This window comes from Hirundo rustica, chromosome W (assembly GCF_015227805.2).
Source record: "Hirundo rustica isolate bHirRus1 chromosome W, bHirRus1.pri.v3, whole genome shotgun sequence".
Taxonomy (NCBI): domain Eukaryota; kingdom Metazoa; phylum Chordata; class Aves; order Passeriformes; family Hirundinidae; genus Hirundo; species Hirundo rustica.
Window position 1 is genome coordinate 7,416,719 of NC_053487.1, and position 17,280 is coordinate 7,433,998.

At 45.5% G+C, this 17,280-nt stretch overlaps 1 protein-coding gene across 1 annotated transcript; it reads left to right on the forward strand.

Moving 5' to 3' along the window:
• The first annotated feature begins 302 nt into the window (after positions 1 to 302).
• LOC131378738 (uncharacterized) lies at positions 303 to 12,343 on the forward strand. Its single transcript, XM_058423882.1, has 5 exons — positions 303 to 2,689; positions 2,947 to 3,029; positions 3,568 to 3,660; positions 5,353 to 5,424; positions 12,141 to 12,343. The coding sequence occupies exon 1, from the start codon at positions 494 to 496 to the stop codon at positions 2,060 to 2,062; it is 1,569 nt and encodes a 522-aa protein (XP_058279865.1). The 5' UTR covers positions 303 to 493; the 3' UTR covers positions 2,063 to 2,689; positions 2,947 to 3,029; positions 3,568 to 3,660; positions 5,353 to 5,424; positions 12,141 to 12,343.
• The last annotated feature ends 4,937 nt before the right edge of the window (positions 12,344 to 17,280 follow it).

Sequence of the window (17,280 nt, forward strand, 5' to 3'; positions counted from 1 at the left end):
CATCAACAAGATCACTGCAATGTCCCCACCAACCAACAAAAGGGAAACACAAGCTTTCCTAGGCGCTATAGGATTCTGGAGGATGCACATTCCTGAGTACAGCCAGATTGTGAGCCCTCTCTACCTGGTCACCCGCAAGAAGAACGATTTCCACTGGGGCCCTGAACAGCAACAAGCCTTTGCCCAGATCAAGCAGGAGATCGCTCATGCGGTAGCCCTTGGCCCAGTGAGGACGGGACCAGATGTGAAGAACGTGCTCTACTCAGCAGCCGGGAACAATGGCCTGTCCTGGAGCCTTTGGCAGAAGGTGCCTGGGGAGACTCGGGGCCGACCACTGGGATTCTGGAGCCAAAGCTACAGAGGGTCCGAAGCCAACTACACTCCAACAGAAAAGGAAATCTTGGCCGCCTATGAAGGAGTTCAAGCTGCCTCAGAGGTAATTGGCACAGAAGCACAACTCCTGCTGGCACCCCGACTACCAGTGCTGGGATGGATGTTCAAAGCAGAAGTTCCCTCTACCCACCATGCCACCAATGCCACATGGAGCAAATGGATTGCCCTCATCACTCAGCGCGCCCACATTGGAAACCCAAATCGCCCTGGGATTTTGGAAATAATTACAAACTGGCCGGAAGGTGAAAACTTTGATCTCATGGATGAAGAAGAGCAGGAACAAGTGACACCTGCTGAAGAAGCTCCACCATACAACCAACTGCCAGCAGAAGAAACACGCTATGCGCTTTTCACTGACGGTTCCTGCCGCGTCGTAGGGATGAACCGGAAGTGGAAAGCAGCCGTATGGAGCCCGACACGACAGGTTGCACAAGCCACTGAAGGAGAAGGTGGGTCGAGCCAACTCGCTGAGCTCAAAGCTGTTCAACTGGCCCTGGACATTGCTGAAAGAGAGAAGTGGCCAAAGCTCCACCTCTACACTGATTCGTGGATGGTGGCCAATGCTCTGTGGGGCTGGCTGGAGAAGTGGAAAAAGGGCAACTGGCAGCGTAGGGGAAAACCAATCTGGGCTGCAGATGAGTGGAAGGACATTGCCACTCGGGTAGAGAAGCTACCTGTCAAAGTCCGTCATGTAGATGCCCATGTCCCCAAGAGTCGGGCTAATGAGGAGCACCGAAACAACGAGCAGGTAGATCAAGCTGCAAAGATAGAGGTGTCAAAGATAGACTTAGACTGGCAACACAAAGGAGAGTTGTTTCTAGCTCGATGGGCCCATGATGCCTCAGGCCATCAGGGCAGAGATGCCACCTATAAGTGGGCCCGAGACGGAGGGGTGGATCTAACCATGGACAGTATTTCTCAAGTTATCCATGACTGTGAGACGTGTGCTGCCATCAAGCAGGCCAAGCGGGTGAAGCCCCTGTGGTATGGCGGGCGATGGTCCAAGTATAAGTATGGGGAAGCCTGGCAGGTTGACTACATCACCCTTCCCCAAACCCGCCAAGGCAAGCGCTACGTGCTCACAATGGTAGAGGCCACCACAGGATGGCTGGAGACCTACCCTGTGCCTCACGCTACGGCCCGTAACACCATTCTAGGCCTTGAAAAACAAGTTCTTTGGAGGCATGGTACCCCTGAGAGGATTGAGTCAGACAATGGAACTCATTTCAAGAACAGCCTCATCAACAACTGGGCTAGGGAACATGGCATTGAGTGGGTGTACCATATCCCCTATCATGCACCAGCTTCAGGGAAAGTAGAAAGATACAATGGACTGCTAAAAACCACCCTGAAAGCACTGGGTGGGGGATCATTCAAAAACTGGGAGCAGCATCTAGCAAAGGCCACCTGGTTAGTTAACACCCGAGGTTCCACCAACAGAGCAGGCCCTGCCCAATCTGAGTCCCTACATACAGTAGATGGAGAGAAAGTCCCAGTAGTACATGTAAGAGGTTTATTAGGGAAGACAGTTTGGATCAATTCTGCTTCAAGTACAGAGGACCCCATCCGTGGGATTGTCTTTGCTCAGGGACCAGGCTGCACATGGTGGGTAATGCAGAAAGATGGAACCACACGATGTGTACCCCAGGGAGATTTGATTGTTGGGTGAGAACCGTGTGTAATTATCACTGTGTGCTGAATGGTACTGCCACTGTAGGTAGCTGTATATTGCATATTGTTTTTATATAGATGTATGTGTGTGTAGAGCTGGAATATATATTAGTTTTAGTAAATTGACGATATGGGGATACAAGGGGTGGAATGTCCTAGGGTAACTTTATGATGCCTGTATCCCCAATCGTCTGTTCTGTTTGTGCTGTACATTGAGTCCTGTGCCTTTAAGACTGGTTCTAAGAGCAAGGAGAACCGCGGAGTTTGTTTTGAGAAAACTGCCCGACTCCTCCACATTCTTCTGCAGACAGCGTGTTCGGCGGAGGCTTGGAGAGACGGCAGGACAGAGATCTTTTTTTTGCTTTTAGTTAGTTTCAGCTAGCTAGGGCAGAGAAGTTCCCTGGACTGTTTTTTTCCTTTTTCTTGGAACTGTTTAAACCTGCTCTGGACTGAAAACCCAGGGGAGCACTGGGGGCTGCACCTGCGGCCCACCGGGGCCTGGAGCTCGGCATTTTCCAGCAGCGCCGGAGGGACTGGGACTGAGGAGAGGCACTGAGAGAGAGAGAGCCGAGCTACACCCACGGCAAGGACTTTCTCAATTTGCCATCTCACTTCAGAAGGAGAGGTTTTATTGTTTCATACTGTTCATTCTTTATACTTGTATGCACTTCATTTGTTTAGTAAAATAGTTTTTTCCACTTTTCTCCAAAGAGGGTTTTGGGTTTTTTTTCCGGACCGGTTGGAGGGAGGGGCCACGTGGGTTTGCTTCCTTGGAGGGATCCTATACAGGGGTTTTCTCCCAAATTTGTCCCAAACCAGGACAGGCATGTACTATCTCTGTCCTTACTCAAGTGAACTCAGCTGTGATAATTCTCCTGCTAGGGAGGTATCAGGGACATTCACATGAAACCTGAAGGTATTCATCTCTGCTGATGGGCCATAATGGACTCAACTGCACTGACGAGGTAGGCAGCTGTAGGGATGTACACAGTATTACATCATCCAGTATAAAATTCCCTACCCCAGAACCCAAACCCACCCCACCAGAACCTGAGAGTATATAAATCGCAAAATCTTAGTTTTGTGGACTTCCTCCACCCCCGATGGATCAAGATCATAATTTTGACAGGACTGCAACCTTCACTTTGACCAACGGATATCAAAATTGCAACAACCAAGTCTTGTTACAGGATCCAATGGGTGGTGACTACATATATTTCTAAGTTTATCCTTTCTTTTTCTTTTTGTTATAGTTCTGGTTACTTTATCTCTGCCGAGGTCAGGATGAAAGACACAGGAGATGTAGATTTCAAGTTCAGACTTGGTTGTTTATTATATTTTATCTATTTACAGTCTCACAAGGCGTGAGCTCCAACTAGCAAGTTAGGGAAACGAGGTAAAATGGAGTGCTTCTCTTTCCAAGGCTGTTTTAGTGATAATATAGGTGACACCTATATTATTTATACTTTTGACTCAATAATGACCTTTTTCACCCAATTACAGAAAACCACCCAAATCCATGAAGAAGAAGGAAGAAGAAGGCGAAGAAGGACTTAAACAAGGCCCCAAATCCTCCATCTTGGCTCACACACATTAGTATGTACCAAAATCCCAAATCCAAGTTTTTTACCATGTGAGATCACAGAGTACCACTCAAACTACACACCCACAACCCCTGTGCTATCACACAATCTCAAAAGCCTGTTCCAAGGCCTCGAGTCAAATGTGGTGCTTGCCTGAGGGTCAGCACCCCTCAGCTCAGAAAGCTTGAAATTTTCATCCTCCAGGGTTTCAACACTTTTCTTATACATTTTCTTAAGTGTTATTTTTATACTTTTAAATCCCTATTAGGCAGGGATATCCTTGAAAATTTAGAGGCAACAATTGAGTTTTGAGAGGGAAAAATGAAATTTAAAGTACCTGAAGGGAAATTGATTTTAGCATTAGAATTGGCAATTGATACAGGACCAGGGAACAATAGTAACTATTTGGAGCAAATAATGAATCAGGTATACCCAGGTGTCTTGGTTTTGAAAGACAGTTGTTTGCTAAGGAAAGCCAGAGCCTTTCTTGGAATGGAGAATGTAAACCCCCTTTTTTCTAAATTATTATAATTTTGCAATTAGGAGCTTTCAGGCAAAGACATGGGAGTAGGAGTAACAGTTCTTTACTAGGAATGTTAAAAAAAAAAAAAGAAAATGCAAATATAGTAGTACAAAAAACAAGCAAGGTAGTAAACAAAAATACTGGAAAACCTTGACAGAGTCAGGGATATGACCTGGTACCTTGTTGGTCAGGGTGTTTGAAGCAGTCTAAATAAGTCTTCCTGGAGTAACAGATGTGGGTCTGTGGAGTAGAGATGGTCTTGTAGAAAGTCCAGTGGTGGTGAGATGGGTCTGGTCTTTCCTCCGGGAATCTAGTGGGGAAAAAAGGGATACCCTGTGTCCTTCAGTCCTAGTTTTTATCTGGTTAGGAACAGCTGGCTCCCCCCCCCCCCACTGGGTGTAGCATCTCATAATGGGATGATAGAATGTGTCATGTTATTGGTGGGCCTTAATGGTCTATTATCAGAACATGTCCCCCTGGAGGATGGAGGGGTGGTGAAAGAGATAAGAAACACTGCCCCACCTGGTTTTAATGGCTGGGCCATTATCAGAAGGCATCTGCCCCCCCCTTTTCCTTGCAGTTAGAAGGATAAAACATCTCTTAAAAAACAGCTTTCAACAGTTGAAATAGAATACATACTTTTAGGTTACATAATTCAAGACATTACCCACTCCTTATTCTATTACTATCTGTATTATACTTAAATCAAAAAAGTTTATTATACACAATGAACTTTTACACCTAGTTCTTACTTAGGATTAGGTTTTCTTGTGCTACACAACTGGTTTTTCTATTTTTCTGTATTACCTACTAAGTGGAACTAGGTTTTTGAGCAAAAACAATCCTATGGATGGGTTTGCTTTTGCTTGAGGTGAGGTTAATCTAAATAGTCTTTTCTCAAATACTTTTCATGTGTACTACAGGGACTTTATTTCTATTTGATGGAGCCTTGTGTGTTGGCTATGCAGGTGGCTTTTGCTAAGTTTACTTCTTAATTTTTAAGTTCCCCCCACTAAATGTCTTTAGGGTAGTCTTAAGTAGTTCATTGCACTGTTTAACTTTCTTAGCAGCTGGTGTATGATAAGGGATGTGATATATCTATTTAATGTTATGTACTTTAGCTTAGGTGTTTATAAGGCTGTTCTTGAAATGGGTCTCATTGTTTGACTTGATTTTTTCCAGGGTGCTATGTCTCTACAGGACTTGCTTTTCAAGGCCCAGGATGGTGTTCTGGGCAGTAGCGTGAGGCACAGGGTATGTCTTCAACTATCCTGTGGTGGCTTCTACCATGGTCAGCACATAGCGCTTGCCTTGGTGGGTTTGGGGAAGGGTGATGTAGTTAATTTGCCAGGCTTCCCCATACTTATATTTAAACTACTTCTTGCTATACTATAGGGTGTAGCAGCTCTCTCTCTCCCTCCTCGGAACCCGTGCTCTGTTTCGGCTAGCTTGAGAGAGAAACCACTTCAGAAGGAATCTTCCTTTCAGGGTAAAAGCTACCCAGAGGCAAACTTGGGTTCTTTAGAGAGAACAGGCGTCCATCAATGGTAAAAGGAAAGAGTCTGCTCTTTGTCCAGGGGAAATCAGGGCTTTATTTTGGGGTCCTGCCCCTTCAGCTCCGTCCCCATTCCCCGGTCCTCGTTCCGGTGCAAAAGAGGCCTCCCCCACCTCCTCCCATGGCTTTTACCCAGGGGGAAGGGGCTAGAGGCAGGGACAAGCCACTACCCAATCAGGGACAAGGTGGGAGTGGAACAGAGTTGGGTTACATTCCAGTGTAGGAGGATGGGCGGGGCGGAGCAGGGCCAAACCTCGTGATACATTTTCCAAGGGAACAGAAGAAACATTACAAAACCCAATATAACAATGAAATACAATATAAACCAAATTAATGCACTACAACAATAGGGGCTTCACCTGCTTGGCCTGTTTGATTCCAGTGCATGTCGTGTAGTTATGGATAACTTGAGAAATGCTGTCTATGGTTAGATCTACCTCTTGGTCTTGTGCTTATTTATAGGTGGCATCTCTGCCTTGATGACCTGAGGCATCATGGGCCTATTGAGCTAGGAATAGTTCTCTTTCATGTTGCTAATTTAAGTTTATTTTTGACACTTTTATTTTTGTAGCTTGATCTACTTGCTCATTGTTTTGGTGCTTCTTATTAGCTCTACTCTTGGGGACATGGGTATCTACGTGGTGGACTTTTACAGGTAGCTTTTCTACTCGACTGGCAATGTCTTTTTATTTGTCAGCAGCTTAGATTGGTTTTTCTCTATGCTGCTAGTTGGCTTTTTTCTACTTTTCTAGCTACCCTTATAGAGCATTGGCTATTATTCACAAATCAGTGTAGAGGTAGAGCTTTGGCTATTTTTTTCTTTTAGCAATGTCTAGGGCTAGTTGAACAGCTTTGAGTTTAGCAAGTTGACTTGATCCACCTTCTCCTTCACTGGTTTGTGCAACTTGTCGTGTGGGGCTTTATATGGCTGCTTTTGACTTACGGCTCATCCTTACGATGCTACAGGAACTGTCAGTGAAAAGAGCATAGCATGTTATTTTTGCTGGCAGTGGGTTGTACGGTGGAGCTTTTGTAGCACATGTCATTTGTTCCTGCTCTTTTTTATTTGGGAGCAAAGTTTTTACTTTCTGGCTAGTTGGTAATTATTTCTAAAATCCTAGGGTGATTCGGGTTTCCAATACTGGCATGCTGAGTGATGAGGGCAATCCATTTGCTCCATGTGGCATCAGTGGTGTGATGGGTAGAGGGAACCTTTCCCTTGTACATTCACCCCAGTACCAGTAGTCGGCATGCCAGGAGGAGTTGTGCTTCTGTGCCAATCACCTCTGAGGCGGCTTGAACTCCTTCATAAGTGGCCAAGATTTCCTTCTCTGTTGGAGTGTAGTTGGCTTCGGACCCTCTGTAACTTCGGCTCCAGAATCCCAGTGGTCAGTCCTGAGTTTTACCAGGCACTTTCTGCTAAAGGCTCCAGGACAGGCCATTGTTCCTGGCTGCTGAGTAGAGCACGTTCTTCACCTCTGGTCCCGTCCTGACTGGGCCAAGGGCTACCGCATGAGCGATCTCCTGCTTGATCTGGGCAAAGGCTTGTTGCTGTTCAGGGCCCCAGTGGAAATCATTTTTCTTGCGGGTAACCAGGTAGTGAGGGCTTACAATCTGGCTGTACTCAGGAATGTGCATTCTCTAAAAACTTATGGCACCTAAGAAAGCTTGTGTTCATTTCTTGCTGGTTGGTGGAGACATTGTGGTGATCTTATTGATGACTTCAGTGGGAATTGGACGCCATCTATCTTGCCACTTTACTCCCAGGAACTGGATCTCTTGGGCAGGTCCTTTGACCTTGCTCTTTTTGATGGCAAAACTGGCTTCCAGGAGAATCTGGATGATCTTTTCTCTTTTCTCAAACACTTCCATCATCGTGTTCTCCTACACAATGATGTCATTGATATACTGTAGATGTTCTGGAGCCTCACCCTTTTTTATTGCAGCCTGGATTAGTCTATGGCAGATGGTGGGGCTGTGTTTCCACCCCTGTGGCAATTGGTTCTAGGTGTACTGCACGTCCCTCCAGGTGAAAGCAAACTGAGGCCTGCATTCTGCAGCCAGAGGAATGGAGAAAAATGCATTAGCAATGTCAATTGTGGCGTACCATTTTGCTGCCTTGGACTCCAGCTCGTACTGGAGTTCCAGCATGTCCGGCACAGCAGCGCTCAATGGTGGAGTCACTTTGTTCAAGGCATGGTAGTCCACAGTCAATCTCCATTCTCCATCGGACTTGCGCACAGGCCAAATGGGGCTGTTGAAGGGTGAGTGGGTTTTGCTGACCACACCTTGGCTCTCCAGCTCATGGATCATCTTGTGGATGGGGATCACGGTATCTCGATTTGTCCGATACTGTCGGAGGTGCTCCGTCAAGGTGGCAACTGGCACTTGTTGTTTTTCTACTTTCAGGATTCATACTGCAGATGGGTTCTCTGACAGTCCAGGAAAGGTATTTAATTTCTTAATGCCCTCTGCCTCTACAGCAGCTATTCTAAAAGCCTACCTGAGTCCTTTAGGGTCTTTGTAATGGCCGTTCTGAAGGAAGTCTATGCCCAAAATACACGGGGCTTCTGGACCGGTCACAATCAGATGTTTTTGCCACTCTTTCCCAGTCAGGCTCACCTTGGATTCTAACAGAGTCAGTTCCTGTGATCCCCCTGTCACCTCGGCAATGGAAATAGGTTCTGCCCCCACATGTCCCAATGGCATCAGGGTACACTGCGCACCAGTATCAACCAAAGCATTATATTTCTGTGGCTCTGATGTGCCAGGCCATTGGATCCACACAGTCTAAAAGACTCCATTTTTCTATGCCTCTTCCTGGCTAGAGGCAGGGCCTCTCTAGCACTGGTTATTATTCCCTTCTTGGGCATACATAGTAGAGGATCCTTCAAGGGGGTCTGTCAGAGCCTTCTCACTTCTATAATACCTGGGATCTTGGTTATGGGAGGTTGAGGCTACTTTCATCTTTGTGGAACCCCCTCAGTTAGTTTTTCTTTTTGAGCTTACGCACCTGTGCTGCTAGGACAGAAGTGGGTTTCTCGTTTTACTTTCTTATGTCTTCCCCATGGTCATGCAGAAAGAACCACAGGTTAGCTTGTGGGGTGTACCCTCTCTCTCTAGCTGGGGGACGTTGGACTCTGACTCTGGGGCCTGTAACTAGCACCGGTGCCATATGGGAACTGTTCTTCTTAATTTCCTCCCTCATCTCCCTCATTTCTTCTATGAGTTCTTTAACTACGGCAGAGACTTGTGCTTGCATTGGGCCATTGATTATACTCTTATAATTTCTGAGTTTGTTGGCTACAGAACTGTCTCTTGGTTGTTATCGGCATTAACTGTTGCAAGGAATGTGGCATATTGCAATGGTCCTAGAGCTGCCAGATTCCACAGCATTTGCCCTGTGCACCTGACTTTGTCAGGGTCATTATTATGCTGTTCGCTCTTCTCAAAAAGTACCTCTAATACTGCCACTTCTCTCAGCTGTTGGATCCCCTCCTCAAGGGTTTTCTAGTGCATTTTATGGTGGTGCTCTTGCATTTGTTTTTTTGTGGATAAACCTCTCCCTTACACACATTAAAAGCTGTTCCCAGAGAGAAAGGGGCCCTGGCTCACTTACGAATACCTGATTCACACTTGAGTCCTGGGTCAAGGGTGCCAAATTCCTTGCCTCACTACTATCTAGTTGCACACCCATACCCATAAGGTCCCAGACCCGAAGTAACCAGGCTGTATAAGCCTCACGCCCCCGTCATGCAATATCTTTTTGCAGATTACGCAGACTTTCATACGACAGGGACTCAGTGATGATCTCAATCTGTGGCTCCCTTGTGGGTTTTGAGGGCCCTCCTTTCTTATCCTTGTTGCCTGGGTGCTCTGATTTCACCTTATACTTCTTTGTTTCCACAGGGTCAATTGCTGCTGGCTGTGGGGCTGCCCCTGTGGTTCAGCTGGAACCTGGACGGTTGTAACATCTGTGGGTTCCATTGCTGTACCATCAGACTCTCCTTAGTCGGGGCAGGGGGACGGTTTCCCACCAGCTGGGGTTAATGAGGCTACTGCAGGGGAAATGTGCTCCCTCAGCATCTGGCCCATCTCACCTATCTCCTTCACCCAATCTGGGTGGTTTATTCCTGAGGCAGGCTGTGGAGCAGGGTCAGGCTGTGGGGCAGTATCCTTATTCTCTGGGGTAGGTATCAGGGTGGTTATCCAGGTCAATCTCCCCTTATCTCTAAATGCTAAACAGAACAGGCATACCAGCAACACCAGCCACTGTATGATATCATTAGCACTCAGAGATTGGAACCCTTCAAAGACTGGTGGGGTAGGCCCAAAGAGCTGGGTGAAGGGTTGTGAAAAAATTTCCCCCAGTGTCATTTCCTCACAGTAGGTACCATTGTTAAAGTAACCCCCAAACCACACAGTTAGTGCATGATAGCCCTGAATCCATGTGCCTGCCTTCCAGAGGAAATTAAAAACCCATGAATTCTTCACCTTGTTAACCCATATAGCAAACTGGATGACAGCCACAGTAGCCTTAGTTATAGGGCCCATGTTTAGAAAAGGGCCTGCAAATGGGAGAAATACTGTCACCACCACATACCACCCGATCCAGGGTAAGCCAGACCACATGATATCCAGTACACAAGAACACAGGCACTTAAGAACTCTTCTCCCTTTTTTCTCTCAATGCCCTTGTGCCTCACATTGGGCACCAAATTCTGTCTTGGTTTTGAAAGGCAGTTGTCTGCCAGGGAAAACTAGAGACTCCCTTGGAATGGAGAATGTAAATTCCCTTCCCTCCAAATTATTATAATTTTGCAATTAGGGACTTTCAGGCAAGGATATGGGGACAGGAGTAACAGTTCTTTACTAGGAATATTAAAAAAAAAAAAAAAGAAAAAAAAAGAATATACAAATGTAGTAGTACAAAAAACAAGCAAGGAAGCAAATAAAAATCCTGGTAAAAACACTGACAGAGTCAGGGATACAACCTGGCACCTTGTTGGTCAGGGTGTTGGAAGCAGTCCAAATAAGTCCTCCTGGGTAACAGATGTGGTTCTGTGGAGTAGAGATGGTCCTGTAGAAAGTCCAGTGGTGATGAGATGGGTCCGGTCTTTCCTCCGGGAATCCAGTGGAAAAACTGGAATACCTTGTGTCCTCTAGTCCTAGTTTTTATCTAGCTAGGAACAGTTGGGTCCTCCCCCACTGTGTGGAGCATCTCACAATGGGATGATGGAATGTGTCATGTCATTTGTGGGCCCTAATGGCCCATTATCAGAAGATGTCCCCCTGGAGGATGGAGGGGTGGTGAAAGAGATAAGAAACACTGCCCCACATGGTTTTAATGGCTGGGCCATTATCAGAAGGCATCTGCCCCACTCCCCCCTGGAAGGGTGAGAGAAGGATAAAACATCTAAAAAACAGCTTTCAACAGATGAAATAGAATACACATTTTTAGGTTACATAATCCAAGGCAATGATAGAAACTGAGACACAAAGTAGAAAGAACATATATTCAGAAAATCAACACACAATAATTTGTGAAAGATTTCACAAAAGTAAAAAGAATGTGGGGATTTAAATCCTATGTGGTATGTAACAAAAGGTTAACCACAAGTAATATTGTAACAAGATGTGCAGGTAAAACAAGCAAGATAGCAAAACAAGTGAGATAACAAGTGCCATCAAAAGCAAGACAGCAAGGTTTAATGGAAATTGCAAACTGCAAAATTAGCTAAAGACAAGTTAGACTGAAAAAGAAGAAGCACCTGGTGTGTGCTTAAGACAGAGGTAAAAAGTTCAAATGTGAAGAAGACTACAGAAGTTGTTGGAGTCCAGGGCATTCCTTTGGCTGCCCTGGAGGGTCAGAGACCTGGACAGGGGGGGTCTGGGAACCTGGCACAGAGCCCAGAGGGACATTGGCTTTGATCACAGTCCATGGGAAAGGCTTCCTGCACTGCGGGATAGATTGCAGGCCACAAGAGTGTGAAAGATAGTAGTTTAGCTTATCACAAGGTGAAAACCAGTGGGTTTGGGTTTTTAGTATGGAAGTGGATGGGAGCAAGAAGGAGGATTTTGGGCGTGGTCTCCTGCTTCTTCTTTCTTCTTCATTCACTCCATTTTCTGCAGTGACGGTGGCACAAAGTAGTTTAAGGAGATTGGGTCAAAGTAGGGATGACCTTTTTAGTATAAGTGATAGGTATTGGCAAATAATGATAAATAAAGAACACGTAACAATTAGTATAAAAGATAAAGCCACAGACCAGTGAGGAGGAGTCAACAGATGCCTGAGCAGCTGCACAGATGTTAGTTGGGCACTGAGAAAATTGTAAGATAAGAAACAATAAACAGAGCATGCAACCTTGAAAAATCAGAACCTGAAGACTCCGTCTCTTTCTTGTGTCTGGCTCAGGGCTTTGCAGAAGGCAAAAAGACTCTAAAACCACCTGAATCTCGGAAAAGAAACCGAGAAGTCTTCATCAAAAGACCACCAGAAAACTGACCACCACCACAGAAGGAACTGATGCATGTGCAAAAGCAACAAACTGTTTGGCCTAGGAGGGTGACTTTATGATGCTGTATCCCCTCCATCTGCTTATGCTGCATATTGGGTTCTGTGCCTTTAAGACTGGTTCCGAGAGCAAAGAGGGGGGAGTAAAAGCATGCAGTTTGGCTGCAGAATCTTCATTTTACTCCCCCGGAATTCCTTTTTCTCAGGCTGTGCTGCCTAGCACCGACAGCGACAGCGAGAAAGAGAGAGATAAGGCTCTCAGTGCTCTCATAGTTCTCAGCTTTTGCAGAGAGAGAGAGACAGGGAGTTTTTCTTTGCTTTTTTTTGCCACTGATTTTCCTTGTTAGCTACGGCAAGAAGGGTTTTCCCAGGACTGTATCTTTTTTCTGGAACTGTTTGGATTCTCTCCGGTCCAGAACACTGGGACAATCACCTTTCCCCCCCCCCCCCCCTCCCCCCCCTCCAAGCTGCTCTGCAGACTGGATGCCAGTTTCCAGCACTGGAGGGATTGAGAGAGACCGAGCAAGGCCAAGATGCCCATGTAGGACTCTCTGAACTACAAAAGGACTTTGGACTCTGGATCTCTGAATCTACCATTCCTTCAGAGCAATGAGAGGTTTCATTGTTTAATATTAATCATTTTTCATGCTTGTGAATACATTGCTTGTTAGATGTGATATATGTCCTAAAGTTAATTCGTGTTGATAGATAAAAATGTAATATCATCTAAATAAATGTAAGTTTGTTTTAATCCAACAAACTATGAGTCAACTCAGAGGAAAGCAGCTCAGAAAAGGTGCAGGAATTTCTCTCGCTTGAAAGGACAAGGGAGGGAGAAGCACGAGACATAACATGATTAAGAATTACCAGGAGGGAGACACAAACATGCATTAGCTACCAGGAGAGAGACACAAACATGCTTTGGCTACAGATCGTTAAAAAGGAATGTAACATCTGCTCTGAAGTTACTTCATGTAAATAGAATATAAATTGTAATACTGAATGTATGATTATAAGTCCTGTATAAACTAGCATGGTAGAAGTTAGGGTTTTGTTTTAGCATTTCGTGGGTTAACTTGGGAAGAAGGGGATTCAACAGAATACAAAAATATCCCTAGCCTGAAAAGGTTTGGGAGGGACACGGAAAGAGCTTGATTGGAATTACCAGAAAGGAGGACAGAAGACTGTCACTGCCAGGAATCGCTGAAGGGAAACAAAAGGCAACAGAAAACAGAGATGATAGCCCAGAGAACCCGATGATGGTTTCAGATCTGTATCTAGATGGTCTCCGGCCAAAATTAGCATGTCTACACCACACCTGGAACCAACCATCGACAGCATTGTCCTCCTCCGCTGATCCATTCAGACTCTTAGAACTGAAACTTGCATACTTAATGAAGCTGCCTCGGATGGAGGACTTACGTCATCTCAGGCCTCTCTCCGCGATCCAGTGTATAAAAAGAGGCTGCTGCAAACCCCAGATGTGAACTTGGGGATAACAGACTGGCAGAGTGTGTTATCGTTGTTCACCCGGCACCGACCCCGGGCTCGAAGCTGTCCTTTTTAATTGTAGCTGTCCGAGACTGTTATTTTGTCTCTTAATAAAATTCCAAATTTTGATTTATCGAATTTGGTCTTCTCATTTATAACACATTCCGTATATCATTTCAAAAGGGGATAAACCAGATCCTGAATGGGGTTGAGTCCTAATATTCAGGAGAGCTAAGGAAGGCACTTCACTTATGACATTTTTGTTTAAATTCTCATGCACTAGACTTTTCTTTGAGTATTTATTAATCTTCCTTTTTTTTTTTTTTTTTTTTTTTTTTTCTTTTCTTATTTTCTAAGAGGTGTGTACTACCCCAAAGGCATATTTAGAATCAGTCAAAAAAATAGTTCCCACTTTTTCATGCAGCTCACTTAAAGCTTGCAAGACTGCATACAATTTACAAGCCTGGGCTGACTAAGATGCACTTAGTGGCCCTGATTTTATCACTTCCCCCGTACCTTCTTATTCTTTCTACGATTCTAGCCGAGCTATCTACAAACTATTTCTTTCCTTCTTCTAACTCTTTATTTTTAAGATCTGCCCTTACTTTTGTTTGCTATTCTATTAAGTCCGAGCAAATTATGGGTGGGCTTCTCTAAAAAGAAACTCTGCCGGATTATTAGCCTTTGTTGTTCTTAACTCCAATTCAGGGGCATGAATGAGAATGGCTTTGCGTGAAAAGTGCATATTATATGGCTCTACGCAAGATATTTACTATATGTGTTATGTTGTGCTAATTGTTAATGTGGTATTAATATTTTGATAGTATGGTAAATGTAGTTTTGTAGTTAAAATGTAGTTTTTATGTACCAACCACAGGAAAATATAAATCTTTCAAAGAAGAAAGAATTTACTACTTTCTTATCAGAAGAGACCAGCTCCTCCTGCTTCTCTCAGCCTGGTGGACGCCATAGAGATTAAAGGAAAAAAGTGATACTAACCAGAGACAATTCTTAGTTAGAATGGAATTTATGCATTATGTATAAATTGTATGAATATTCAACAGGCTATTGCTTTTAAGAGATAATTCTTTGTTAACAGGGGTCCTTCTTCAGAGCTTGTGGCTCGGGAGAGGCACCCAGACGTCTGTAACTTTGTTTTTATTGTCTTGTATTGTCCTAACTCTAAAACTGTTCAATTTTTTTACTCTAATTCTATTTTTATAACCATCTTATTTACTATTAAACTTTTAAAATTTTAAAACAAGTGATCGGCGTTTATCACAATTATGGTAGCAGAGGATGGTTATAACACCTCACTGCTGGTGCCTTAGGAGAATCAGAGTGAGGACGGCGCGCCCTGCCCAGTTTGGCAGCCTCGCTCTGTGTTCTCCTGCTGTGACCGGCAGATGCAGGTTACGATCAATGGACAAAGGAAGGCAATAAAACAAAGAAAGGGAAAAGATTCCCTAAAACCGCAGTAGTTAGCCCCTAAGACTAAAGTGTACACGAAGACAAAGACCCAAGGACAAAGGACAGGTAAGTATTAGTTTGGAGGGGCCGTTAAAGGGGGGGATGAATGTGTGTGAATGAGAGGCAGCTGGTTATCCCAGACTTGCTAAGCGAGTGCGGAGTTTCTGACGCTGCGTTTCCGTTCTTTCGCGAGAAAGACGGCCAGTAAAGAGACGAAGCGAGTGATGAGAAGAGTGAGAGAACCCCCCCAGGGAAACTGGGACTGAATTTTAGAAAAGGGGTGGGACCCCTAGGAAGCAAAAAGTCTGCTGGATTGAGGGGTAAGTGCCCAAGAGCATCCAGGACTAAAACTTTTGCTGGGTTGAGGGATTAATATCCCAAGAGCACCCAGGGTGAAGCAAAAAGTCTGCTGGATTGAGGGGTAAGTGCCCAAGAGCATCCAGGACTAAAACTTTTGCTGGGTTGAGGGATTAATATCCCAAGAGCACCCAGAGTTAAGCAAAAAGTCTGCTGGATTGAGGGGTAAGTGCCCAAGAGCATCCAGGACTGAAACCTGCTGGGTTGAGGAATTGTGCCAAGAGCACCCAGGGTTTTGCCGGATTGAGGTTATGCCCAAGAGCATCTGGGGTTGAACAACACAGCTAGATTGAGGGCTAAAGTGCCCGAGAGCATCTGGGGTTGGACAACACAGCTGGATTGAGGGGATATCCAAGAGCACCGGGACTGGCCAGTAACACCTAAAATGGTAATAGGTGATTTAAAAGTAAAAGGTACCTTGTTGTTGTTTTGTTGTGTGAGAGTGAGTCACACACTGTGGGAGATCAGGGACAGGCGGTCGGAAGATATCGCGCTGTACGGGCAGACAGAACCCCTCCCTCAACTTTTAGTTGGTCAGTGTCCTTGATAAGATAAGCAATACCTAACCTGTAACGTAAGCAGACGGATGTGATGTAGCAAACAGAGGTTTTATAACCCCATGTAACCAGTTAATAAACGCCATTAGCCGTCCACCACACTGGTGTCTGTGAGCTGATGGACCGAGCAGCCTGGGTATGGCTGCCGTGTCGTTCCTGAACCAGGTCGCTACACCTCAGCGGAGGTAACAAGTGGTGCCGAGAAACCCGGGAGTCGCCCTGGACATTGGGAGTCGCCCTGGAGTTCGGGAGTCGCCCGGGAGTTCGGGAGTTGCCTGGACGGGTGAACGACGGCCGAGCGGCTGGTCCAGCTCGGCGGGAGGGACGCCTCCGGACCCACGCAGAGGATGGAAGCTCTCGTGAAGGTCGTTTCTCAGATTCATAAGCAGTGGGGAATTGATTGTAAAGCAAAAGATTTTACCCTCGCAGTGACGAGGCTTTTGCAACTTAGTATTATTGATCGTCCGGTGGATATCCTCCACCCAGATGTTTGGGATCAATGTACTAAAGCTCTTGCCGAAGACACAATATCTTCCAGCTCAGGGAAAAATCTTAAAGCATGGGGGAGGGTCGTAAAATCATTACAGAAGGCGTTGCATGAACAGGACACCTGGAGAGCTGCGCGAAATTGTTTAAAGGTTTCCCCCCAATTAGGTATCGCAGCAGCAACGCAAACTTTCTCAGAGGGAACTGTTGTTGAGAATTTTCAGAATGTAAAAGAATGTACTCTGAATGTTAGTAATAATGCTCAAAGTGTTGATGAAGTCAGTTTGGCTGAATGTATGGGCTCGGGATCAGAAGGTCAAGAGCTTGCTTCGAAGCCCCTGGGCTCAAGGCCGCTCACTGAAGAGATAAAACAGATGCAGTCATTTTACAGCGGTCTAGCTGAAGAAGCTAGGAATGCTGAAAAAGTGGGGGAGGGACCTCCACCTTATGCGCCTCAAGATAGCACTGAAAACAAAGAGAGCTCGTTTGCGAATGCGGGGGCGCGCGAGCAGAAAAAGGGAGGAGAGCACAAAGAGAAAGCTGAAGCCAATCTTTGCCAAAAAGCGCATTTTTCTAAGGCAAGAAGCTCCCACAGCAGGAGGCGGGGGGAGCACAGGTACAGGAGGCCCAGGGGGAAGGAGTGGCCCAGCCCTGAGGGAAAGGGGTGGGGGCCCAGAGGG

What these genes read in the sequence shown, in the direction of transcription:
- LOC131378738 (XM_058423882.1), top strand. Translation starts at nt 494, where the DNA reads ATGTTCAAAGCAGAAGTTCCCTCTACCCACCATGCCACCAATGCCACA.